This window comes from Megalobrama amblycephala, linkage group LG9, assembly GCF_018812025.1.
Source record: "Megalobrama amblycephala isolate DHTTF-2021 linkage group LG9, ASM1881202v1, whole genome shotgun sequence".
Classification (NCBI taxonomy): domain Eukaryota; kingdom Metazoa; phylum Chordata; class Actinopteri; order Cypriniformes; family Xenocyprididae; genus Megalobrama; species Megalobrama amblycephala.
Genome location: NC_063052.1, coordinates 29,803,228 through 29,831,165, shown reverse-complemented (window position 1 = coordinate 29,831,165; position 27,938 = coordinate 29,803,228). Strand labels below are relative to the sequence as shown.

Below are 27,938 nucleotides of genomic sequence, written 5' to 3'. Positions count from 1 at the left end.
CCCATGTGTGTTTAAATTGTTGCTTTAGGCAGGCCTACTTCTGCTGTACACTTCTGTACATGTGAGAAGAGTTCAGTGTGTGTGTGTGTGTGTGTGTGTGTGTGTGTGTGTGTGTGTGTGTGTGTGTGTGTGTGTGTGTGTGTGTATGTTTTTCTGACATATCAGGACACAAATGTGTATAATGACATGGGTATGACATAGGTATTACAAGGAGAGGGTGACTTATGAGAACATTACCCCATGTTCCCACTTTTCAAAAGGCTTATAAATCATGCAGAATGAGTTTTTGTGAGGAAGTAAAAATGTGCAGTTTCCTGTGATGGGTAGGTTTAGGGGTAGGAGTAGTGTAGGGGATAGAAAATAAGGTTTGTACTGTGTGTGTGTGTGTGTGTGTGTGTGTGTGTGTGTGTGTGTGTGTGTGTGTGTGTGTGTGTGTGTGTGTGTGTGTGTGTGTGTGTGTGTGTGTGTGTGTGAAAATGAACAGGAAAATATTAAAACAGACTTTAAATATAATCTGATTGTCATTTTAGTCCACACATGCAGAGATGCCTTCATGAAAAGCTATTGGAGGGTGACAGAGGCAGTAATGTGTCTCCTCACATGTCCCATATATTCTTGTGTTTCTAACTGTACAATTTCTAATCAAGATGATAATCATTATGATGCCATTGTGTATGCTAGAATGTCATTATGCCACAGTGCTCTTGTGAAAGCCGTCCTCAGTGTTTTATGGTTTTTCTGAGTGCACTTTGGGTGTGGTTTCTCTCATTTTAATGTTTAGATCTTAGTGTGGGTGTCTTTTCGTTTTGTTTAATTGATAATACAGATGCTTGCCTTGGCAAACGCCTCTATTGCATACAGTGTAAGTGCTTCAAACAAATCAGCACATTTTCTTCAGGAAAAAAGTGTAAATCTATTTATTGTTAATTATTTTTTTCTCTTCTCTCCCCTCCATGACCTGCACCTCTGCTTCATCCTAATGAATTGAAATGAACCAATCCCCTCTTAGGTAAGAAACATGTATTTGATACACTGCTATTTTTATATAAAATATCATTGTCAATCTACAGAAAGCTTTTTTTTCACTTCCATATACACTTTCTATCTCTCTCTCTCTCTCTTTCGGTTTCTTTTAAATTTCCATACTCTCATTAACACCTCTGCTACATGTTTTACTTTTAAAGACCTCATGATGGGCTGTTTGCTCATGTTCAGATTAGCATTTGAATGTAAGCATACAGTATGTGCAGTGCTCCATCTTGTGGTGGTTCACTAAAACACTGCCAGAGACACTGCATCATCTTACTGCATGAGTGTGTGCGTGCGTGCATGTGTGTGTGCACCATGGGAGTCTGCACTATGTAGGTCTCTGGCTCTCCTCCCCTGCTGCAGCAGTGTGTCACTATGCTTTAAGGCTGGACTCTGGCCCACTTTTACAGCATTAAAATGCATCAGGCTATATTGGGCTCAGTCTGAATAATGCAATCTCATCACACTAAGTATGTATGACTATGCGGCAGCTTCAGAGCTGCTCATGTTTCATGCATCCACACAGCAGTGTCGTCAGTGTGTTTGAATCAACTGCAGAACCCAAAACCACATATTGGCACAATAACACATACATGCTTCTGTATTAATACAGCTGCAAACATTGTAAAATGATCAGTGTCATACTGCAAAACCTTAGTGGAGAAATTCTGGGAACAATTTATAATTTGTTTGAAAATAGTTAAATTCATCATAAACTATAAATAGCAATAATGAATCTGGGTTATGTTAATTTAATAATATTTTACTGTTTATTCATAACAATGTTAATTTGTACAACCTGAAATGTATTTGTAAAATTGTCCCAGATTAAGAAAAGAATGTGGATCATGATAATTAATGCATTAGCTAATGGAAATGCATTAATCCTTTATGTAAAGTGTTACTGGAAATCTTTTATTTTAATTGCTGTGAAGCTTTGAAAACATTCTGCATTTTTACATATCTAATAAAACAGTTTAGTGTGTTTTTAAAGCTATTTTAAATATGAGGACTCATGCAATATTTTTGAAATATTTACTTGTTACTCATATTTCATGTTTACTTCATTCAACCAGTGTAATAACCATGTCATTATACAAATGTTTGTCCTCATAAATCACAAAAAACAAGCACACACACACACACACACACATTCAGCTTTTACAGGACCAGACTGAGGATTGTGTCTGTTTTTTGGAGAGCACACTCGGCTGGCTTTCATCATTTTTTAAATGTAGGTCATCATCAGCTAGTGTTTACAGTAGGATCACATCTGACTGGCTCGATATTACACACTTTCTTCATTATTTTTGATTAAATCAGAGGGTTTTTAACAAGAGGGTAGCCAAACAAGATGGCGCCTAAAATCACTCTTGTTAAACACCTGTCATGGAATACATATTTGTTCATGATAAACTGTAATTGCTAAAGTCTGATCGAGCTGACCTTAATTCTGCGTTGTTGTTTTTTTCCATGACTCTGTTCCTGCACTGAGCTCATTACAATGATAAATTTGACTTTTTTAAACACCAAGTGCTCACAATCAAGTTTCTGTCCAGTAGTGACAATTAATAGAATCAGAAATGTTGCAAGAACCTCATAATGCACTCTCATAAATCAGACCATGTTAGCTCTTATTGCCCTGATGCTGCTCAGTCCAGCACTGCTGTCGTGCTTCTTATTGACTGTGAGAGGTGCTGTTGCCCAGGGAGAGGATAGTGCTCATAAGAGCTGCGTAAAGAAGGCATTGCGTCAGACAGGACAGAGAAAACAGACGAAGCGCTGTTGTTTGTTCGTAAAGCTCGTTTTGGAACATTCTGGACAATACAGAGTGGATTTTTAAATTCTTGAATATTTGAAAACTGGAAGTGTATGATTGTATTGTACTCGGATTACTACATTCTCAGGATGGGGGATAACAAAAGGGTCCATTTGCGGCGGTGTGTAAAATGGCAAGCAGGATTCTCCATTTTTCTTTTATTCGTGCTGAACTCGGCGTCCGGACAGATTCGTTACTCCATTCCAGAGGAAATGAGACCAGGATTGTTTGTCGGAGATGTGGCGAAGGATCTCGGTTTGGATGTGAAAAGGTTGGTGTCTGGTCGTGCGCGTCTCGTTATTGATGACAGTAGACAGTATGTCGAACTGAACCGTAACAAAGGACATTTGGTGGTGAAAGAGAGAATAGACAGAGAGCAGCTCTGCGGACAAAAATCACCGTGTAGTTTCGGTCTTGAAATTTTGCTTGAAAATCCTCTTGAATTTTTCTCGATTACAATCGAGATTCAAGACATCAATGATCATGCACCCGTTTTTTCAAAGAAAGAAATAATACTCGAGATAGGCGAGTCCACGCCTATAGGCACCATTTTCTTGTTAGATACCGCAACTGATCCCGATGTTGGGTTGAATTCTCTTCAAAGCTATAGTCTGAAACCTACTGAGAATTTTGATTTAAAGCAGCACAGTCGCTCAGACGGCAGCAAGTACGCAGAGATGGTGTTGCAGTCAGTGTTAGACAGAGAGAAACAGAGCGAGCATTCACTTATATTAACGGCTATAGATGGTGGAGACCCGCCGCGCTCTGGAACTGTTAAAATACTCGTTACTGTCCTCGATGCCAATGATAATGCACCCATTTTTACTGAAACAATGTATAAAGCAAGTGTAGCTGAGAACGCGGTAAAGGAGACATTGATAACTAAAGTAAGTGCATCTGATGCAGATCAAGGTTTCAATGGCAATGTCACGTATTCATTTACTCATATCGGAGAGGACGCAGCGCACCTATTCCAAATCAGTGCAGCCACCGGTGATATAACACTCACTGGCACTTTAGACTATGAAGCTGTTCAGCAATATGAACTTAATTTGCAGGCTAAAGACCCATGGGGCCTAACCGGCGCAAGTAAATTAGTCATAGATGTTGTAGATGTTAATGACAACAGCCCGATTATAACAATGACATCTTTTTCTGGTAAAATACAAGAGGATTCTCCACCTGGCACCGTTGTAGCTTTGATAAGCGTCCAGGATGTAGACTCCGGTAAAAATGGACAGGTCCGCTTAAGTTTGGAACAAAACTCTCCCTTTGCAATTAAACCATCACCGCGTAAGTACTACACTATAGTAACCGACGCGCCACTAGACCGAGAAAAGGTTTCCAGTTTTAACCTAACGTTAGTTGCATCAGACGAAGGCAGCCCCTCATTATTCAGTAAAAAAACTATTTCACTAGAAATTACTGATATCAACGACAACGCGCCAGCCTTTAGTCAGCGTGAATATAAAACGTATATATTAGAGAACAACTCTCCCGGCGTTTCATTGCTTACTCTTCAAGCAACAGATCCTGATGCAGGGCAAAACGCGCGTATCGCGTATTATATGATAGATACCGATGTAAATGGTTCTCCTGTCTCAGCGTACTTCTCTGTTAACGCAGACAATGGAATTCTCCACGCGGTGCGATCATTCGATTATGAACAGATGAAAGAGTTTAAAATACACGTGAGAGCGCAGGATGGAGGGTCTCCACCTCTCGGTTCAAATGCTACAGTTCTCATTAACGTTCAGGACCAGAATGACAACGCGCCTCAGGTTCTGTATCCGGTCCAGTCAGGCGCAAATGTGGTGGCTGAAATAGTGCCTCGTTCGGCAGATGTGGGTTATCTGGTGACTAAAGTGGTGGCTGTTGATGTGGACTCTGGTCAGAATGCCTGGCTCTCATATAAACTGCACAAAGCCACAGACAGGGCGCTGTTTGAAGTGGGCTTACAGAATGGAGAAATAAGAACTGTTCGCCAAGTCACAGATAAAGATGCTGTCAAACAAAGACTCACTGTTGTAGTGGAGGACAACGGGCAGCCCTCTCGATCAGTTACGGTCAATGTTAACGTGGCGGTGGCGGACAGCTTCCCTGAAGTTCTCTCGGAGTTCACTGACTTTACGCACGACAAGGAATATAACAATAACTTGACTTTCTATCTGGTCCTGGCCTTGGCTGCCGTCTCATTTCTTTTCATAACATGTTTAGTCGTCATAATATCTGTTAAAATCTACAGATGGAGACAATCTCGTTTGTATTATCACTCAAATCTCCCGGTTATTCCGTACTATCCGCCGCGTTACGCGGACACTGTTGGCACAGGAACTCTGCAGCACGTGCATAATTATGAAGTTTACAGAACTACAGACTCCAGGAAAAGTGACGTAAAGTATTTCGGGCCCATCAGTCAAAGTCTGATGAGTGTTGACGTGAGTGGAACAGAAACAATTCCAAAGGAGACACGAGCCGCTGACTGTACCGATGCGCGCAACACACTGGTGAGTTTGCACAAATGTGTTTTTAATAGCTTTTACTTATTACTAACAGATGATTGTCACTCTAAATGGTGAGTTCTCTTTTGCACATTTGGATGTTTTGTAAGCCTGAGGAAGGTTGATTGACCAAAACGTTGCTCATTAAAATATTTTTGTGATGATACAAACTCGAGTAGTATTTTTTTTTAGTAGTATATTTTTTTCTAGTTTACATAGCTTTTTAAAATATATCATTTTTGATTCTGGTAGTCTGCAATTTTGTGATCATGACAAAAAGAATATCTTGTGGCGCTGTCCGTGGTGCTGAAAAGTGTGTCCTCGGTTTAATTATTCTTATCCTCTGTATGTAGCCTCTATGATATGCTCACAAATCGCTTGACATGGGCTATATTCTCTTTAAAATATTTGTTATGAATAATTATTCGTTTGCGTTAATGGAATAATACCGTCTCTCTTTGGTCCAGAAGCTGCAAACATCCAAATTGTTTTCTAAAATGACTACCTTTTGGTAAATTATATCAGGTAAAGTCACCTTTATTTATATAACACTTTTTACAATACAGAATGTTTAAGCTTTATAGTGATAACAGGAAAATTATGCATTTCGGCTGTTGTTCAGCTAAAGTTAGAATGCCATATGGTCATAATAGATTGCGAAAATGAACATGATGGAAATTATTTTGGTTTAAATTAAGTTTATAATAACCTGACTGCTTGCTTTAGTATGTAATACATTATTGCTGTATTCTTCCATGTTTTGAACTCTGAGTGCTGCTGTCGGCCTATGAATCTAAGTGTGTTGAGTCACTGCAATATATACGTCAATATATATTTCCTTTTTACCCTCGAAATGTTCCTACATGTGCTTCTTTCACTTAAAATCTTAAAATCTCATTTCAGCACTGGACAGCAACAGTGCCGTTTGTGATGATTTTTTAGACTATTGTTTCTTATTGGGACGATTGCTCTTAGATTGTTTCTTACACACACACACCCACACACACACATATTCACTTGTATTCTACATATTTTGTAGAGTTACTTAGTCTTGTTAACGCTCACTTTGAACAGCAAGGGCCGCTGTTGATCAGTGAAACATTTTATGCTGTGCTTTGTCATCCAGCAATCTTTACCCCTCCCCATTTTCTTGCATGTTAGCAGATGAGGGCAAGGCTGCCTCGACATTTTTTATTCAGGGTTGTGTGCGGCACATACTAAGGTTTGCATTATATTTTCGTTGCATTATTTTTCCTCACACCATCTTGGACTACATCTCAACATTTTAACTGGATCTGCTCTTTGTTAACCCTGTGATTATGGTGCAACGGAGCTGTTGGATGACAGAATGCAGTCATCGGTCTTGGCGATGGAAAATGCTGTGGCTGTTACCAATATTTTTTTCTTGTTGTTTTTACACTGCAAGCGGACAGATACGATATTCGATTCCGGAGGAGATGAAGAAAGGTTCACTCATAGGTAATGTAGCACAAGATCTTGGGCTCGATTTAAAAAGGCTTCGAGCGGGTCGAGCGCGTATCGTGACCGGAGAAAGCACTCAGTACGCAGAGCTTAAAACAGACAAAGGGATGCTAGTCGTGAGTGAGAGAATAGACCGAGAACAGCTATGCGGCGACATCACACCGTGCAGCTTCAGCTTCGAGATCATTCTAGAGAACCCAATGGAGCTGCACCCAGTTACTGTTGAAATATTGGATGAAAATGATCACGCGCCGTCGTTTCAGAACAAAGAATTAAAATTCGAAATTAGTGAGTCTGCAACGCTGGGTTCACGCTTTTTGTTGGAAAGCGCGGATGATCACGATGTAGGCGTGAACTCGCTGCAAAATTACATTTTATCGCCAAATAATCATTTTGTTATAAAGCAACACTCAAATCCAGACGGCAGTAAATACGCGGAAATGGTTTTACAGAAAGCGTTAGACCGGGAGGAGCATCCTCATCTATCTCTGAAGCTGATCGCTGTAGATGGCGGAAGCCCGCAGAGGTCTGGCTCTGTTATTATAGATGTTACTGTTTTAGATGTAAATGACAATGCACCTGTGTTTAACCAGACTGTTTACAGGGCATCAGTGATGGAGAATGCACAGAGAGGCACGTACATTACTACCGTTAACGCTACAGACGCAGATGCTGGTTCAAACGGGCGAATAACATACAATTTCTACAAACAAAAAGGAACCGCTGCGCAGTTATTCAACATTGACAGCAACACTGGCATTATTTCTGTTGTTGGAGAAATTGATCATGAAAAAGATACTAAATTTGAACTTACAGTCGAGGCTAGGGATCAGGGTGGATTCACTGATTCGAGTAAAATTACATTAGAGGTCATTGATGTAAACGACAATGCACCTGTCATTAATATAATGTCTTTCTCCAGCTCAGTATCTGAAAATGCTCCACCTGATACTACAATAGCAATAATTAATGTTAAGGACTCAGACACTGATGATAATGGCAAAGTCAATTGTTTTATCGAAGGATCTGAAGATTTTGCAATAAAATCGACTTTAAGAAATTATTATTCTTTAGTCACGAATGCTATTTTAGATCGTGAGAAGTTATCAGAGTACAACATCACTGTCATCGCCACTGATTCCGGAAAGCCGCCTTTAACAAGCAGAAAAATGTTTAATCTGAAAGTAACGGATGTTAATGATAATGCCCCAGTTTTTAAGGACAGTGTTTATAATTCATTCTTGCTAGAGAATAATTCACCCGGCGTTTCTATTCTCAGAATCAAAGCTCATGACCCGGATGAAAATCAGAATGCTCGTATATCTTACATTCTAGAAGAAAGTGACCTGGGCGGGTCTTCTGTAGGAACTTATGTTTCTGTTAACGCGGAGAGCGGGGTTGTACACGCAGTGCGCTCTTTTGATTATGAACAGATCAAAAACATTAAGATAACTATTAAAGCGCAGGACGGAGGCTCTCCTCCGCTTTGTAGCAACGTAACCGTGAACATTTTCATCCAAGATCAGAATGACAACGCGCCTCAGGTTCTGTATCCGGTCCAGTCAGGCGCAAATGTGGTGGCTGAAATAGTGCCTCGTTCGGCAGATGTGGGTTATCTGGTGACTAAAGTGGTGGCTGTTGATGTGGACTCTGGTCAGAATGCCTGGCTCTCATATAAACTGCACAAAGCCACAGACAGGGCGCTGTTTGAAGTGGGCTTACAGAATGGAGAAATAAGAACTGTTCGCCAAGTCACAGATAAAGATGCTGTCAAACAAAGACTCACTGTTGTAGTGGAGGACAACGGGCAGCCCTCTCGATCAGCTACAGTCAATGTTAACGTGGCGGTGGCGGACAGCTTCCCTGAAGTGCTCTCGGAGTTCACTGACTTTACGCACGACAAGGAATATAACAATAACCTGACTTTCTATCTAGTTCTGGCCTTGGCTGCAGTCTCATTTCTTTTCATAACATGTTTAGTCGTCATAATATCTGTTAAAATCTACAGATGGAGACAATCTCGTCTGTATTACAAGTCCAATCTTCCGGTTATTCCGTATTATCCTCCGCGTTACGCGGATACTGTGGGCACAGGAACTCTGCAGCACGCATATAATTACGAGGTTTACAGAACGACCGATTCCAGAAGAAGTGACTGTAAGTTTGTCAGACCAGCAAGTCAGAACGTGTTGATAGTGGATCATAATTCTACAGGGACACTGCAGCGCGCGCCCAAGGAGAAAAACGTGCTGGATGAATTAGATTCGCCGGTAGAGGTGAGAAATTCTTATTCTTATTCTTCTTATTCTTAGTGATTTATTTGTCAGGGACCACACACACAACAAACAAACAAACAAAAAAAAACATTAATATCAAGAGAAGAGATGCTTGCGCCAGATTTAGCTACTAGCTAATTTCCATCTGCAGTCCCTGGGATTATTATTTTTTTTATTATTTTTTATTATTCACTCAACTGATGTAATATGATAATGTGAAAACGGTATGAATTCATTTTCAGTGCAGACTTCTTACACAGCACATTTAATCTCTCCTTGTATTTCATGTTAGGAGAAACTGTGTGACATGCTACTCATTTATCTTCACTTGTCTGTATTGAGGTTGTATATATTTCACCAACTCCTCAGTGAGCAGCGCTGCTGTTGATTTAGATGTATTATATGTTTTCTTTGTCTAACTTTTCTTTTGAAATGTATGCATTCTGTTAATGCTTATTTTGGACTCTAAGGGCCGCTGTTGGTCAATGAAATGCTTTGTGTGCAATACGCTTGTCTAATAGTAAACCTTGGCCCCACCCAATCAGTGCGCGCTGTGACGCAGCAGTCTCCCTCTGTTTCATTCGTTTCGGGATGGTGAGAGGGTGACTGTCTCTTTCCTTTTCTTTTCCAAACGAATACAAAACGGGTTTCGCAGTCCTGCCTTGGAATGTTCTTTTATTCCACTGAATACTGGAAACATTAATGGTGAACTTGCTTTCTATTCAGTATGGCTGTTAAGGATTTTTATCGAAATGGATGTGCTCGATGGCATGGCTTCTTCCAACCGCAGTGGCAAGTATTGTTTTTTATCTCGTGCTACATTCCTTTTGCCATCTCTCAAATCCGATATTCCATCCCTGAAGAAATGAGTAAAGGCTCGCTGATTGGTAATGTAGCACAAGATCTGGGGCTGGATTTGAAAAGGCTTCGAGCTGGTCGAGCGCGTATCGTGACCGGAGAAATCACTCAGTACGCAGAGCTTAAAACAGACAAAGGAATTCTAGTCGTGAGTGAGAGAATAGACCGAGAACAGCTATGCGGCGACATCACACCGTGCAGCTTCAGCTTCGAGATCATTCTAGAGAACCCAATTGAACTGCATCAGGTAACCGTTGAAATTCTAGACGTAAATGATAATTCCCCTGTGTTCGAGAAAAACAAAATTAATTTGGAAATAAGCGAATCTGCGACTCCTGGTTCACGCTTTGCACTAGAGAGCGCATATGATGCTGATGTAGAATTAAATTCATTGCAAAATTATATTCTCACAAGGAACAATTATTTCGTTTTAAAACAACATTCAAATCCAGACGGAAGTAGGTATGTCGAAATGGTTCTTGATAAAGCGTTAGACCGGGAGGAGCATCCTCATCTATCTCTGAAGCTGATCGCTGCAGATGGCGGAAGCCCGCAGAGGTCTGGCTCTGTTAACATAGATGTTACTGTTTTAGATGCGAATGACAATGCACCTGTGTTTAACCAGACTGTTTATAGGGCATCTGTGATGGAGAATGCACAGAGAGGCACGTACATTACTACCGTTAACGCCACGGATGCAGATAGTGGATCAAACGGACATGTAACGTTTTCCTTCTCTGACCTGAAAGAAAATTCGAGAGATATTTTTAGCATTGATGAAAACACTGGCTTGGTGTCTGTTCTAGGAAATATTGACTTTGAGAAAGACAAACGTTTTGAAATCCGACTTAAAGCGACAGATCAAGGGGGGTTGACGAGTACAAGTAAGCTCATAATTGAAGTAGTGGATGTAAATGATAATGCGCCCGTAATCATACTTATGTCTCTCTCGAGCCCTGTATCAGAGGATGCGCCCCCAGGTACAACAATTGCAGTGGTTAATATAAAAGATTCGGACTCTGGGAGAAATGGACAGGTTACGTGCCTTATTAATGAAAACCTCCCATTTAACATCAAATCATCCCTCTCTAACTATTATAATTTGATCACAGATGCCTTTCTTGACCGTGAAATTCAGTCAGAATTTAATATAACAGTGACTGCGACTGATTCTGGTTCACCTGCACTCTCTAGCTCAACGACACTACGGCTTAAAGTTTCTGACATCAATGACAACGCGCCAGTTTTCGATCAAAGTAGCTATTCAGCGCACATTCCTGAAAATAATGCAGCAGGGTTGTCCATATGTAGTGTGACGGCGAGAGATTTAGACTGGAATCAAAACGCCAGAGTGTCATATTTTTTAGAAGATACTCATATTGGTGGAGCGCCGATTTCCTCGTACGTGTCTATAAACTCTGAGAACGGTGTGTTACACGCAGTTCGTTCATTTGATTATGAGCAAATTAAACAGCTTAGTTTCGTTGTAAAAGCGCAGGACGGAGGCTCTCCTCCTCTCAGCAGCAACGTGAGCGTGAAAATCATCATTCAGGACCAGAATGACAACGCGCCTCAGGTTCTGTATCCGGTCCAGTCAGGCGCAAATGTGGTGGCTGAAATAGTGCCTCGTTCGGCAGATGTGGGTTATCTGGTGACTAAAGTGGTGGCTGTTGATGTGGACTCTGGTCAGAATGCCTGGCTCTCATATAAACTGCACAAAGCCACAGACAGGGCGCTGTTTGAAGTGGGCTTACAGAATGGAGAAATAAGAACTGTTCGTCAAGTCACAGATAAAGATGCTGTCAAACAAAGACTCACTGTTGTAGTGGAGGACAACGGGCAGCCCTCTCGATCAGCTACAGTTAATGTTAACGTGGCGGTGGCGGACAGCTTCCCTGAAGTGCTAACGGAGTTCACTGACTTTACGCACGACAAGGAATACAACGACAACCTGACTTTCTATCTGGTCTTGGCCTTGGCTGTGGTTTCATTTCTCTTTATCGTGTCTATCATTGCCATACTGTCAGTCAAATGCTACAGATGGAGACGCGAGCGCATGTTTTATAAATCTGGAGCGAATCTTCCGGTTATTCCGTATTATCCGCCTCTTTACGCAGACGTAGGCGGCACAGGAACTTTACAGCACGTGTACAATTATGAGGTTTGCAGAACCACTGACTCCAGAAAGAGTGATCTGAAATACGCCAGACCTTGCAGTGAGAGCATCATTAGTCTGGACACCAGTGGAACACACACACTCACGCATGCGCAGAGAGAAAACCCGACCAACCAAGATTTCAACGATCAGGTGAGGTTTACTGTACATATTTGTCTCTGGTATAGTTGCACTTTTTTGTTTATATGGGATTATTGTAAAGTTGACCATCGTCTGTATGTTTTCTGTAAAACACATGTATAATGATAGATAAGTATCATGTGATTGTCGCATATAAACCCTTGTGTAGAAAATGTGCCTTCGATTCACTGGCCATGGTGCTGAAATACTATCAGTCGGATTTTTCAACGCTATCTCAGTTCCTCCTTCTCACTTTCCTTTTTCCCTTTTTAGAGTGTAATAAATTCTTTATTTTGTTTACAATGGAACAAATTCTGCTGCAGTTTATATTCGGGAATTTCTATGATCTTTTTTTTTTTTTTTTTTTTTTTATATTGTAAATGTATTTTATAATTTCGTATATATGAAAATTTAAAAACAAATCAAGGACAGACTTATTCTCTGTGATTATTGCGGACCAAATTGACATTAAATCATGTAGCCTTTTTTACTTGAAATATTTATATTTTATTGTATACTGTTTAAGTTGACGCTTTCTGAGCAGTAGACGTTTGGGAAAAAATAAGAATAAGAAAAGCATACGTGTGTTCATTTATTTCTGTAGTTCATCAGACTGGACTCATAGTGCCGCTGTTGGTCAATATGTCAGTTAAGAGAGCAGATCTGCTGCAGTTCCACCCCCATCATCTCCATATTATTAGAGAGAGAGAGAAGCTGAGAGCGCAGTCTGAAGAAGAGAGAGAAGGAAAATCACGGAGAAACTGTATTTAATATCTTCTCTTGGATTTATATACTTTTCTTGAACATTTCACTTTGGACATATACATGATTTCCTCCAGTTTTCTGGACTGATTTCTTTGCTTTCATCTTTAATCTTCATCTCGTGGTCTTCTGCAAAATGTCGGACAGAACAATGGCGCGGCAAGTACTGCTGTTTATTTGGTTTCTCTCTCTCGGTTCAGCTCTCGGGCAGGTCGGTTACTCCATTCCTGAAGAAATGGCGAAAGGCTCTTTAGTCGGGAACATAGCGCAGGATTTGGGTTTAGATTTAAAGAGGCTGAAATCGGGTAAAGCGCGTATTTATACAGGAGACAGCGCTGAATACATCGAGCTGAATAAAGAAAGAGGAGTCCTCCTTATCAAAGAGAGAATAGACCGAGAGGCGCTGTGCGGACAGACAACGCCTTGCGCGCTGCATTTACAGATTATTCTTGAAAACCCGATGCAGTTGTACCGCGTTACAGTTGAGGTCACAGATATAAATGACAATGCGCCGGTGTTTAGTAAAAGTGATATGAGATTTGAAATAAATGAATTGTCTTCATCAGGAGCCAGATTTCTATTGGAGCGGGCTATTGATCACGACGTTGGTCGAAATGGTCTGCAGAGTTATTCTTTAGAACCGACAGATAATTTTGTTTTGAAATTTCAGAATCTCCCTGATGGAAATAAAGCCGTAGAAATGGTTCTTCAAACACCCTTAGACCGAGAGAAACAAGATCATATCTCGTTACTTTTAACAGCATTTGATGGAGGTGAGCCGCAGATGTCCGGTACAATGAAGATACTCATTACAGTTTTAGATGCTAATGATAACGCACCTGTGTGTTCACAACCCGTTTACAAAACCAGCATAGCAGAAAACTCACCAAAAGGCACGGTTTTAACCACAGTTAGTGCTTCTGATGCTGATCAGGGTTCGAATGGTAGAATTTCGTTCTCTATTTCAAGTACGGCCGACAAAGCGGCAGAGATTTTTGAAATAGACCCCAGTGTTGGTGTTGTAAAGCTCACTGGGGGCATAGATTATGAAATAAGTCAATATTATCAAATTGATGTTCAAGCACGAGATGACGGCGGTCATACGGATTCGTGTAAGATAATTGTTGACGTTATTGACGTAAACGATAACAATCCCACTATTAATATTATTTCAAAATCAAGCCAGATATCAGAAGATTCAAAATCTGGCACTGTTCTTGCAATTTTAAACATTCAAGACGTAGACTCGAATGAAGGAGGCAAAATTAATTGTCACTTAAATGAAAATGTTCCATTTGTCATTCAGTCTTCGCCCGATGGTTTTTATAGTCTAGTGACAGATAGTGATTTAGACCGAGAGCGAGAGTCTGAGTATAACATCAGTGTGACGTGCTCTGATGAGGGCGTGCCCTCTCTCTCCAGCAGCGTCACTCTCTCCTTACAGATATCAGATGTGAATGATAACGCGCCCGTCTTTGAGAAGAGCTCATATGAGGCCTCTGTTCAAGAAAACAACACACCGGGTCTTTCCATATTCACAGTCAGAGCCAGAGACGCAGATTTTAACCAGAACGCGCGCGTGTCTTACATTCTGGAGGACTCGTCGGTTAACGGAGTGCCCGTCTCCTCGTTAGTGTCCGTTAGTGCTGATAGTGGAGTCATACATGCAGTGCGATCTTTCGATTACGAGCAGATCAAAGATTTCCAGTTCCGCGTAAAAGCGCAGGACGGAGGCTCTCCTCCTCTCAGCAGCAACGTGAGCGTGAAAATCATCGTTCAGGACCAGAATGACAACGCGCCTCAGGTTCTGTATCCGGTCCAGTCAGGCGCAAATGTGGTGGCTGAAATAGTGCCTCGTTCGGCAGATGTGGGTTATCTGGTGACTAAAGTGGTGGCTGTTGATGTGGACTCTGGTCAGAATGCCTGGCTCTCATATAAACTGCACAAAGCCACAGACAGGGCGCTGTTTGAAGTGGGCTTACAGAATGGAGAAATAAGAACTGTTCGCCAAGTCACAGATAAAGATGCTGTCAAACAAAGACTCACTGTTGTAGTGGAGGACAACGGGCAGCCCTCTCGATCAGCTACAGTCAATGTTAACGTGGCGGTGGCGGACAGCTTCCCTGAAGTGCTAACGGAGTTCACTGACTTTACGCACGACAAGGAATACAACGACAACCTGACTTTCTATCTGGTCTTGGCCTTGGCTGTGGTTTCATTTCTCTTTATCGTGTCTATCATTGCCATACTGTCAGTCAAATGCTACAGATGGAGACGCGAGCGCATGTTTTACAAATCTGGAGCGAATCTTCCGGTTATTCCGTATTATCCGCCTCTTTACGCAGACGTAGGCGGCACAGGAACTTTACAGCACGTGTACAATTATGAGGTTTGCAGAACCACTGACTCCAGAAAGAGTGATCTGAAATACGCCAGACCTTGCAGTGAGAGCATCATTAGTCTGGACACCAGTGGAACACACACACTCACGCATGCGCAGAGGGAGATACTAAACATTGAGGATTCTGATAAGGTGAGATATACGTTTTATGCATAGAGGTTTTACATTTTTCTCTTTATTTATTTCTCTTTTTTATTGTAATGTCATCTTTTCGTTTAGAGAAATCAGAGAAATTGCCTAAACTGGATACTTTTCTTAATACCCATATTTAAAATGAATACCCATATTTATGAAGACATTAACTTTTTATATGTTTTATTATTATTATTATTATTATTATTATTATTATTATTATTCACCATCTTCCAGCAAGCTGTGGATGAGCTATCAGCGTTCTGAATGAATATGCCACTTTTGTTTCGCTATCCAAGGTGCTGAATCGATAATATCTTTTGTCTACATTCAAGCTCTTGTCTGCAGTGACATAACAAAAACTATTTATAATATGTTGGCGTCTAGTAATATGTAATTTGTACTGTATTGTTGAATTCGTTTGTGTGTGTGTGTGTGTGTGTGTGTGTGTGTGTGTTTGGTAATTGGTAATTTTAGCCTTTTTATTAAATACAACGCTATTTAATCACATTCTCAAACAAATACTTTGGGATTGCTGAAAAAGTTTTCGTTACCATGTAATGTTTTGGCTATTTTAGATTATTTTCACTATTTTACACAAATAGAAATTCGGGTTTTTATTTTGTTTTTATTTCTATTTCTCGCAGCATATCTCCTTTGATTGTATGCATTTTTAAAATAATTTAGATGCATATTGCAGTAACTCAGAATAGTCTCAGAGTGCCGCTGTTTGTCAGGGGAATGCGTCTGAGAGCGCGTAATTCCAGCAATACCGCCCTCTCTAAATGCACATATTGAGAAGAAAGAGACTGAGGCGAATGCATAACGCACACGGGCATAACACAGGGGACACCGTCGCGGCTATGAACAGCCAGCTATGGATTCATGTTTAGACGTTGTCTCAGAAATCCTCCACTAGTATTGGACTTATTCTATTTTGGACCTGAACACTTTGAGACTCTGATTTGGATACACCGTGACTTCGTTTTATTTGGTCTTGAGCAAAATGTCGGACAGAACAATGGCGCGGCAAGTACTGCTGTTTATTTGGTTTCTCTCTCTCGGTTCAGCTCTCGGGCAGGTCAGTTACTCCATTCCTGAAGAAATGGCGAAAGGCTCTTTAGTCGGGAACATAGCGCAGGATTTGGGTTTAGATTTAAAGAGGCTGAAATCGGGTAAAGCGCGTATTTATACAGGAGACAGCGCTGAATACATCGAGCTGAATAAAGAAAGAGGAGTCCTCCTTATCAAAGAGAGAATAGACCGAGAGGCGCTGTGCGGACAGACAACGCCTTGCGCGCTGCATTTTCAGATTATTTTGGAAAATCCAATTGAATTTTACCATGTCACTGTCGAGGTAAGCGATATAAATGACAATGCTCCTTATTTCAACAAGCCAGATACCTATTTTGAAATAAGTGAATCTGCTGTAAATGGGGCTAAATTTGATATAGAGCAAGCCGTCGACCAAGATGTCGGGACTAATGCCATTCAAAGCTACATGCTTTCATTGAGCGATAATTTTTCATTGAAATTGCATAGTCAGGCAGATGGTAGAAAAATAGTTGAGATGGTCTTGCAAAAACCTCTAGATCGAGAGAAACAGGAAGATATTGCTTTAGTTTTGACAGCGATTGATGGAGGCGATCCACATCTGTCTGGAACAACACAGATTCGTATAAAAGTACTCGATGTTAATGACAATGCTCCTGCTTTCACACATTCTGTATACAAGGCCACTGTCGTAGAGAATTCGCCGAAAGGGACAGTTGTCATTAGAGTTGAAGCCTCTGATGCGGATCAGAGCTCAAACGCTGAAATTATTTATTCAATCACTAATACTCACGACGGTGTGCCTGAAATGTTTGAAATAAACAGACACAATGGCGAATTGAAAATAATTGGTGATATCGATTATGAAAAAGCCAGACATTTTCAGATAAATGTTAGAGCGAGTGATCGTGGTGGTCTAACAGATTCAAGTAAAATAATTATCGACGTTATAGATGTCAATGATAACAAGCCGGTCATCAATATAATGTCAAAGTCAGCTATGTTATCAGAGGACTCTAAACCTGACACTGTTGTTACTGTTATAAACACGCAAGACGTCGATTCTAATGAAAATGGTAAAGTACAATGCTTTGTTAATGATAATTATCCATTCGTCTTAAAGACGACCACTATTAATTTCTTCAGTTTAGTCACAGATGGTGATTTAGATCGAGAGCGAGAGTCTGAGTATAACATCAGTGTGACGTGCTCTGATGAGGGCGTGCCCTCTCTCTCCAGCAGCGTCACTCTCTCCTTACAGATATCAGATGTGAATGATAACGCGCCCGTCTTTGAGAAGAGCTCATATGAGGCCTCTGTTCAAGAAAACAACACACCGGGTCTTTCCATATTCACAGTCAGAGCCAGAGACGCAGATTTTAACCAGAACGCCCGCGTGTCTTACATTCTGGAGGACTCGTCGGTTAACGGAGTGCCCGTCTCCTCGTTAGTGTCCGTTAGTGCTGATAGTGGAGTCATACATGCAGTGCGATCTTTCGATTACGAGCAGATCAAAGATTTCCAGTTCCGCGTAAAAGCGCAGGACGGAGGCTCTCCTCCTCTCAGCAGCAACGTGAGCGTGAAAATCACCATTCAGGACCAGAATGACAACGCGCCTCAGGTTCTGTATCCGGTCCAGTCAGGCGCAAATGTGGTGGCTGAAATAGTGCCTCGTTCGGCAGATGTGGGTTATCTGGTGACTAAAGTGGTGGCTGTTGATGTGGACTCTGGTCAGAATGCCTGGCTCTCATATAAACTGCACAAAGCCACAGACAGGGCGCTGTTTGAAGTGGGCTTACAGAATGGAGAAATAAGAATTGTTCGCCAAGTCACAGATAAAGATGCTGTCAAACAAAGACTCACTGTTGTAGTGGAGGACAACGGGCAGCCCTCTCGATCAGCTACAGTCAATGTTAACGTGGCGGTGGCGGACAGCTTCCCTGAAGTGCTAACGGAGTTCACTGACTTTACGCACGACAAGGAATACAACGACAACCTGACTTTCTATCTGGTCTTGGCCTTGGCTGTGGTTTCATTTCTCTTTATCGTGTCTATCATTGCCATACTGTCAGTCAAATGCTACAGATGGAGACGCGAGCGCATGTTTTATAAATCTGGAGCGAATCTTCCAGTTATTCCGTATTATCCGCCTCTTTACGCAGACGTAGGCGGCACAGGAACTTTACAGCACGTGTACAATTATGAGGTTTGCAGAACCACTGACTCCAGAAAGAGTGATCTGAAATACGCCAGACCTTGCAGTGAGAGCATCATTAGTCTGGACACCAGTGGAACACACACACTCACGCATGCGCAGAGGGAGAGACTGAACTTTGATGACTGTGATGATCAGGTGAGAATTATGTTTATTACTAATTTATGCGCTATTTTAAAACATTTCTCGTGACTGAACATCTTTGCTTGAACTGTTGACACAGTCGCTGATTGGTTTTCTGAAATGAAGTGTCTCTGCAATTTTATGAAATGTTCAAATAATGTTAGCAGAAAATGGCACGAATCATTTACTGTTGTATTTTCATCAGTTTATTGAGCCCGATCTCATGAAAATGCGTATCAATAGCACGATTTTCTGTTTCTGTTTGGCGTGCTGTTTATCCGCAGAAATAGTGTCAGTTAACAATTGTTAATCATTAACATGTGGTATTCACAGTTCGTTATTTTCCATTTTAAAAATGTCCGAATGTTGTGTGACTTTCACTTGTTTTTTTGTCAAGAAGTGAGAAACTCTATTCAGTTTTTGCATTTGCTTCCCTGACCATGGTCCTGAAACGCGGCGACGCGGATCTGCTTCATTCTGCTGCATCTCTTTACAGCAGACTGTCTTTTTGAGATTTTAGACATCTTTTTGGTCTGTCATCCTATTGAAAAGTTAAACTATATTATATTTCATTACTTTTTAGATATTTATTGTGTATTACTGTATTTAAGGTATTTCTCCCGCATAACCCGATATTGCTGAGTTCAACATGTCCCTTTGGTCAACATTTTTGTTGATCCTGGAACAACATTCAAATCAACCAATCAGATTTGAGATACAAGTTTACAGATTATGTCAAGTTTAGGCTTAAAATCATAAATTGGTGCTTCTACATCAGTGTTATTCATCTATCATTTCCCTCTGATTTTTGGGATAACTTATGGGTAGGGTTAGGTTTAGGGGTAGGAATAGGGTTAAGACTAAATTTTCAGACTAGAATGTTGTTCCAGGATCAACAAAATATGTTGACCCAGGAACGCATCTAACTCAGCAAAATATTTCTCCCTGTCTGATCAGTCATATACAGATATGGCCTGATTAAAACTTTGAACAAACAGGAAATGTACATTTATTTTTTTCTGCTTCAGTCCTTATTTACACAAACTCAATATTTGTATTCCATAGACATTTGTTGCTATGGACCTTTTTATATACTTTAAAAATGTATTTAATAACTGCTTTTCTCAGACGTGTCTGACACTGAGATGAAGGTTTAATAATTTTAGATTTTCTGTAGTTCATCAGACTGGACTCATAGTGCCGCTGTTGGTCAATATGTCAGTTTAGAGAGCAGATCTGCTGCAGTTCCACCCCCATCATCTCCATATTATTAGAGAGAGAGAGAAGCTGAGAGCGCAGTCTGAAGAGGAGAGAGAAGGAAAATCACGGAGAAACTGTATTTAATATCCTTTTCTTGGATTTATATACTTTTCATATCTTTTCACTTTGGACATACACATATATTCTTCCAGAACTTTGGACCGAATTCTTTGCTTTCATCTTTAATCTTCATCTCGTGGTCTTCTGCAAAATGTCGGACAGAACAATGGCGCGGCAAGTACTGCTGTTTATTTGGTTTCTCTCTCTCGGTTCAGCTCTCGGGCAGGTCAGTTACTCCATTCCTGAAGAAATGGCGAAAGGCTCTTTAGTCGGGAACATAGCGCAGGATTTGGGTTTAGATTTAAAGAGGCTGAAATCGGGTAAAGCGCGTATTTATACAGGAGACAGCGCTGAATACATCGAGCTGAATAAAGAAAGAGGAGTCCTCCTTATCAAAGAGAGAATAGACCGAGAGGCGCTGTGCGGACAGACAACGCCTTGCGCGCTGCATTTACAGATTATTCTTGAAAACCCTATAGAATTTTTTAGCGTTACCATTGAAATAGTAGATATTAATGACAATACTCCCAGTTTTGAAAAGGGTAGAATTAATTTCAGGATCAGCGAATCAGCCATTTTAGAGTCAAAATTTACGTTAGAGCCTGCTATAGATCTCGATGTGGGAATCAACGGCCTTCAAAGCTATACACTAAAACCAACTGATAATTTTAAACTTAAATTTAAAAATCAACCAGGAGATGGGAAAAATGTTGAAATGGTTCTGCAAAAACCTTTAGACCGTGAAAAGCAGCATGATGTAATATTAGTGCTCACAGCTGTTGATGGAGGAGATCCTCAGTTGTCAGGCAGTATAGAGATTCACATTACTGTTTTAGACGCAAACGACAATGCTCCTGTTTTCTCGCAGTCAGTGTATAAAGCGACTGTAACCGAGAATGCGCCAAAAGACACTATTGTGTCAACAGTGAGCGCAACTGACGCCGATGAGGGTGTAAATAGTAAAATAGAGTATTCTATTACTAACATGCAAGATAATGTGCGTCAGTTATTTGACATAAATGAAGATAACGGGCAGGTTACGGTGGTCGGAAAAATAGATTTTGAAAAAGCTCGTAATTACGAGATACGCGTTCAGGCGAGTGATCACGGTGGTCTGACTGATTCCTGTAAAATCATAGTTGATGTCATTGATATCAATGATAACAAGCCAGTTATCAATATCATGTCCAAAACAAACGTAATAGCTGAAAATTCTCCTTCAGAAACGGTGGTTATAATAATAAATGTTCAGGATCCTGATTCGGGGGAAAATGGGAAAGTTCAGTGTTCTATTAATGAAAATATTCCATTTTCTCTGAAATCCACCAATACTAATTTCTTCAGTTTAGTCACAGACAGCGATTTAGACCGAGAGCGAGAGTCTGAGTATAACATCAGTGTGACGTGCTCTGATGAGGGCGTGCCCTCTCTCTCCAGCAGCGTCACTCTCTCCTTACAGATATCAGATGTGAATGATAACGCGCCCGTCTTTGAGAAGAGCTCATATGAGGCCTCTGTTCAAGAAAACAACACACCGGGTCTTTCCATATTCACAGTCAGAGCCAGAGACGCAGATTTTAACCAGAACGCCCGCGTGTCTTACATTCTGGAGGACTCGTCGGTTAACGGAGTGCCCGTCTCCTCGTTAGTGTCCGTTAGTGCTGATAGTGGAGTCATACATGCAGTGCGATCTTTCGATTACGAGCAGATCAAAGATTTCCAGTTCCGCGTAAAAGCGCAGGACGGAGGCTCTCCTCCTCTCAGCAGCAACGTGAGCGTGAAAATCATCATTCAGGACCAAAATGACAACGCGCCTCAGGTTCTGTATCCGGTCCAGTCAGGCGCAAATGTGGTGGCTGAAATAGTGCCTCGTTCGGCAGATGTGGGTTATCTGGTGACTAAAGTGGTGGCTGTTGATGTGGACTCTGGTCAGAATGCCTGGCTCTCATATAAACTGCACAAAGCCACAGACAGGGCGCTGTTTGAAGTGGGCTTACAGAATGGAGAAATAAGAACTGTTCGCCAAGTCACAGATAAAGATGCTGTCAAACAAAGACTCACTGTTGTAGTGGAGGACAACGGGCAGCCCTCTCGATCAGCTACAGTCAATGTTAACGTGGCGGTGGCGGACAGCTTCCCTGAAGTGCTAACGGAGTTCACTGACTTTACGCACGACAAGGAATACAACGACAACCTGACTTTCTATCTGGTCTTGGCCTTGGCTGTGGTTTCATTTCTCTTTATCGTGTCTATCATTGCCATACTGTCAGTCAAATGCTACAGATGGAGACGCGAGCGCATGTTTTATAAATCTGGAGCGAATCTTCCGGTTATTCCGTATTATCCGCCTCTTTACGCAGACGTAGGCGGCACAGGAACTTTACAGCACGTGTACAATTATGAGGTTTGCAGAACCACTGACTCCAGAAAGAGTGATCTGAAATACGCCAGACCTTGCAGTGAGAGCATCATTAGTCTGGACACCAGTGGAACACACACACTCACGCATGCGCAGAGAGAAAACCCGACCAACCAAGATTTCAACGATCAGGTGAGGTTTACTGTACATATTTGTCTCTGGTATAGTTGCACTTTTTTGTTTATATGAGATTATTGTAAAGTTGACCATCGTCTGTATGTTTTCTGTAAAACACACTTTTTTTTTTTCTTTTTTTTTTGGTATAATGATAGATAAGTATCATGTGATTGTCGCATATAAACCCTTGTGTAGAAAATGTGCCTTCGATTCACTGGCCATGGTGCTGAAATACTATCAGTCGGATTTTTCAACGCTATCTCAGTTCCTCCTTCTCACTTTCCTTTTTCCCTTTTTAGAGTGTAATAAATTCTTTATCTTGTTTACAATTGAACAAATTCTGCTGCAGTTTATATTCGGGAATTTCTATGATCTTTTTTTTTTTTTTTTTTTTTTTATTGTAAATGTATTTTAAAATTTCGTATATATGAAAATTTAAAAACAAATCAAGGACAGACTTATTCTCTGTGATTATTGCGGACCAAATTGACATTAAATCATGTAGCCTTTTTTACTTGAAATATTTATATTTTATTGTATACTGTTTAAGTTGACGCTTTCTGAGCAGTAGACGTTTTGGGAAAAAATAAGAATAAGAAAAGCATACGTGTGTTCATTTATTTCTGTAGTTCATCAGACTGGACTCATAGTGCCGCTGTTGGTCAATATGTCAGTTTAGAGAGCAGATCTGCTGCAGTTCCACCCCCATCATCTCCATATTATTAGAGAGAGAGAGAAGCTGAGAGCGCAGTCTGAAGAAGAGAGAGAAGGAAAATCACGGAGAAACTGTATTTAATATCTTCTCTTGGATTTATATACTTTTCTTGAACATTTCACTTTGGATATATACATGATTTCCTCCAGTTTTCTGGACTGATATCTTTGCTTTCATTTTTAATCTTCATCCCGTGGTCTTCTGCAAAATGTCGGACAGAACAATGGCGCGGCAAGTACTGCTGTTTATTTGGTTTCTCTCTCTCAGTTCAGCTCTCGGGCAGGTCAGTTACTCCATTCCTGAAGAAATGGCGAAAGGCTCTTTAGTCGGGAACATAGCGCAGGATTTGGGTTTAGATTTAAAGAGGCTGAAATCGGGTAAAGCGCGTATTTATACAGGAGACAGCGCTGAATACATCGAGCTGAATAAAGAAAGAGGAGTCCTCCTTATCAAAGAGAGAATAGACCGAGAGGCGCTGTGCGGACAGACAACGCCTTGCGCGCTACATTTTCAGATTACCTTGGAAAATCCTATGGAGTTTTATAGCGTTACAGTTGAGATTTTAGACGTAAATGACAACGCTCCCGTTTTTGCTGTTAAAGAAATTAAATTTGATATAAGCGAATCATCTCCGACAGGAGCTAAATTTGTTTTAGAGACAGCAGTGGATGATGACGTTGGGTTTAATGGCGTACAGAGTTATTTCTTACATCCAGCGGATCATTTTATCTTAAAGACTCAGGATATGCCAGATGGCACCAAAAATGTTGAAATGATTCTACAAAAACCTCTAGATCGAGAAAAACAGGAACATATTTCGCTTTTACTTACTGCCGTGGATGGAGGAGACCCACAGATGTCTGGAACAATTCCGATTATAATCACAGTTGAGGACGCAAATGATAACGCTCCAGTTTGTTTTCTGCCTGTTTATAAGACCAGCATTGCAGAAAATTCTCCAAAAGGTACAATTTTAACTACAGTTAAAGCATCGGATTCTGACCAGGGACTAAATGGTAAAATAGAGTATCATATTGCGAAAACGTCTGGTGGGTCCATTAATCACTTTGAAATAGACAGAAATGAGGGAGTGTTAAGGTTATCTGGCGACACTGATTATGAAAGAGTTAAACATTATCAAATTGATGTCCAAGCGAGAGACCCCGGACGCTACTCTGACACATGCAAAGTGATTGTTGATATTATCGATGTAAATGACAACAAGCCAGTAATTAATATAATGTCAAAAGCAAGTACTCTTTCGGAGAATTCAAAATCAGGCACTGTTGTGACTATGCTGAATGTCCAAGACTCGGATTCTGGTGAGAATGGTAAGGTTCAGTGTTCCATTAACGATAATATCCCTTTTACGCTTAAATCAACAAATAATAATTTCTTCAGTTTAGTCACAGATGGTGATTTAGATCGAGAGCGAGAGTCTGAGTATAACATCAGTGTGACGTGCTCTGATGAGGGCGTGCCCTCTCTCTCCAGCAGCGTCACTCTCTCCTTACAGATATCAGATGTGAATGATAACGCGCCCGTCTTTGAGAAGAGCTCATATGAGGCCTCTGTTCAAGAAAACAACACACCGGGTCTTTCCATATTCACAGTCAGAGCCAGAGACGCAGATTTTAACCAGAACGCCCGCGTGTCTTACATTCTGGAGGACTCGTCGGTTAACGGAGTGCCCGTCTCCTCGTTAGTGTCCGTTAGTGCTGATAGTGGAGTCATACATGCAGTGCGATCTTTCGATTACGAGCAGATCAAAGATTTCCAGTTCCGCGTAAAAGCGCAGGACGGAGGCTCTCCTCCTCTCAGCAGCAACGTGAGCGTGAAAATCATCATTCAGGACCAGAATGACAACGCGCCTCAGGTTCTGTATCCGGTCCAGTCAGGCGCAAATGTGGTGGCTGAAATAGTGCCTCGCTCGGCAGATGTGGGTTATCTGGTGACTAAAGTGGTGGCTGTTGATGTGGACTCTGGTCAGAATGCCTGGCTCTCATATAAACTGCACAAAGCCACAGACAGGGCGCTGTTTGAAGTGGGCTTACAGAATGGAGAAATAAGAACTGTTCGCCAAGTCACAGATAAAGATGCTGTCAAACAAAGACTCACTGTTGTAGTGGAGGACAACGGGCAGCCCTCTCGATCAGCTACAGTCAATGTTAACGTGGCGGTGGCGGACAGCTTCCCTGAAGTGCTAACGGAGTTCACTGACTTTACGCACGACAAGGAATACAACGACAACCTGACTTTCTATCTGGTCTTGGCCTTGGCTGTGGTTTCATTTCTCTTTATCGTGTCTATCATTGCCATACTGTCAGTCAAATGCTACAGATGGAGACGCGAGCGCATGTTTTATAAATCTGGAGCGAATCTTCCGGTTATTCCGTATTATCCGCCTCTTTACGCAGACGTAGGCGGCACAGGAACTTTACAGCACGTGTACAATTATGAGGTTTGCAGAACCACTGACTCCAGAAAGAGTGATCTGAAATACGCCAGACCTTGCAGTGAGAGCATCATTAGTCTGGACACCAGTGGAACACACACACTCACGCATGCGCAGAGGGAAAGACTGAACTTTGATGATTGTGATGATCAGGTGAGAATTATTCTTCACAACTAGTTTGTGCGCTATTTTAAAACGTTTCTCATGAACATTTTTGCTTGAACTGTTGACGGTTTTCTGAAATGAAGTGCCTTTGCAATTTTAAGAAACGTTTTAATAATGTTAGCAGAATATGGCACGAATCATCTGCTGTTGTATTTTCATCCGTTTATTATAGTCTGGTCAACTTTTTTCAACTTATGTAGTTCATCTTTCCTGTGCAGCCATGAAAGGAAATGAGTGCTTACTTTTTTTAGCTTATAAATGATTTTCTGTATAACTTGCTTTATATTCGTTTAATTTTACATTTTATTTTCCATTGAAGTCCTACAGTATATGGCATGCTACCACTGAAATGTCAGTTAGAAATTAGAAATTGTTAATATATATATATATATATATATATATATATATATATATATATATATATATATATATATATATATATTATTTATAACATTTCTCCAAAGTAATGTAACTGCTCTCAAAACAGTTAACACAGTGATCTAAACTCACCTTAGCCAAACAGTTCAACTTTACTGCAAAATAAAGCACTGCATTTTTTTCTAGTCAAAACTACAAGTGTTTTCTCTCATGATTTTAGAACACTTTCAGCTTTAGATGTTCAAATACACTAATGAAAATACAGATTTATTGTAATGTTTTTCCAACAGGTTTTGTTATATGGGTCACTGAGCAAATGAAGCTTCAAAAAATTTATTTTTAAAAAATCTTTTCAATGTAATGCATATTTTTGAGTCATGAACAATGTAAACACGTTTCAGTTGTTACATAACATTTCAAAGTGTTTAAATTATTATTATTATTATTATTATTATTGTTATTATTATTATTATTTTATTTACTTTTTTTTTTGTCAGGTGGTACAACCAAATATCTGTAAATATGTATCTACCCATACTTGAAATGAGCTGTTTTTATCAATATTTGAGAGATATCTACAAACCTTTTCACTCTGCCACAATGATCTTTTGTGGTCCTCTGGATGTTGCATTACAGTATCAGGCTTAACGTTATTACCTTGTCAGTTGCTAATAAAATATTTGCAGATGTGCCACCCTGACATTGGAGAATATTGCTTGGCAAAAGTTTTTCAATTACCTCAACAGCTTTAAAACTACAGATATTTATAAAAATTTGTTTATATGTATATTCAAACATAACATTATGCCAAAGCAAAAGTATTTTATCTTGAATTTCTTACAAAAATAACCATTTCTTATTTAAAGAAGAAAAAAAAAAAAAAAAAACTTTTTACGGGGGCTGAATCCTGAATGCCCTCATAACCTCAGATAGGGCTCCCCAGGTCCAGGATTAAGAAACACTAAATTGGGTTAATTCTGATTTCATTTGAAATCCACCTCTCCTCCTAGCCCTCCCACCCTGCTGTCCATTCACTATGTCCATGTCTTCTTACAAATTCTCCACTTGATTTTTCCACTACACCAATGTCCTCCACTATACTCAGCTCTTCTCCTATCCTCCTTTTTTACTTCATCCTCTCTCCTCGTATATGATCTCCTTCTATATGTTCCACTTTTCCTTTCCTTCTTATTACACCCCTTCCTCTATACCCACACCACCACCTTTACGCTTACACCTCTTTATCTTCCCCTTCTCTTGCATATTTTTTTTTGTTCTATGTATACTTTGCCTTTCATATTTTCCCTGTAACTGTCACAGGTGGCTGAATCAATGAACGCACGACAAAGGATAATTCCAGGAAATCTGTCTTTTAATCCAAATACTCAGGAAACAGGCAGGGAAAACTCAGAAAACAACCAC

At 40.6% G+C, this 27,938-nt stretch overlaps 4 protein-coding genes and 1 pseudogene across 23 annotated transcripts in view; all 5 read left to right on the top strand.

Moving 5' to 3' along the window:
• LOC125275563 (protocadherin gamma-A11-like) overlaps window positions 1–27,938 on the top strand; it is a 205,955-nt gene that overhangs the window by 86,898 nt on the left and 91,119 nt on the right. Inside the window, exons 1-2 of one of the 20 annotated variants that reach the window (XM_048202649.1) lie at window positions 1,338–4,629; window positions 8,376–9,107. The exons of 15 other annotated variants lie outside the window; for them this stretch is intronic. In XM_048202649.1, the coding sequence (XP_048058606.1) occupies window positions 2,902–4,629; window positions 8,376–9,107 (2,460 nt within the window). In that variant the 5' untranslated portion in view covers window positions 1,338–2,901. Of the gene's footprint in view, window positions 1–1,009; window positions 5,356–8,375; window positions 9,108–22,864; window positions 26,127–27,938 lie in introns of those variants that run through there. 4 more of the 20 variants (XM_048202671.1, XM_048202650.1, XM_048202673.1 and 1 more) reach the window with 4 other exon arrangements.
• Window positions 9,665–12,399, top strand: pcdh2g17 (protocadherin 2 gamma 17). Its single transcript, XM_048202675.1, has one exon. It carries the CDS (start codon window positions 9,835–9,837, stop codon window positions 12,382–12,384), a length of 2,550 nt encoding a protein of 849 aa, XP_048058632.1. The 5' UTR covers window positions 9,665–9,834; the 3' UTR covers window positions 12,385–12,399.
• On the top strand, window positions 13,061–15,595 carry LOC125275585 (protocadherin beta-16-like). The gene has a single exon (XM_048202692.1). The coding sequence runs from the start codon at window positions 13,160–13,162 to the stop codon at window positions 15,578–15,580; it is 2,421 nt and encodes an 806-aa protein (XP_048058649.1). The 5' UTR covers window positions 13,061–13,159; the 3' UTR covers window positions 15,581–15,595.
• LOC125275573 (protocadherin beta-16-like) lies at window positions 16,369–19,031 on the top strand. The gene has a single exon (XM_048202681.1). It carries the CDS (start codon window positions 16,563–16,565, stop codon window positions 19,014–19,016), a length of 2,454 nt encoding a protein of 817 aa, XP_048058638.1. The 5' UTR covers window positions 16,369–16,562; the 3' UTR covers window positions 19,017–19,031.
• On the top strand, window positions 19,784–22,818 carry LOC125275610 (annotated as a pseudogene).

Coding starts and splice junctions, on each gene's coding strand:
- pcdh2g17 (XM_048202675.1), top strand. CDS start 9,835: ATGGCTGTTAAGGATTTTTATCGAAATGGATGTGCTCGATGGCATGGC.
- LOC125275585 (XM_048202692.1), top strand. CDS start 13,160: ATGTCGGACAGAACAATGGCGCGGCAAGTACTGCTGTTTATTTGGTTT.
- LOC125275573 (XM_048202681.1), top strand. CDS start 16,563: ATGTCGGACAGAACAATGGCGCGGCAAGTACTGCTGTTTATTTGGTTT.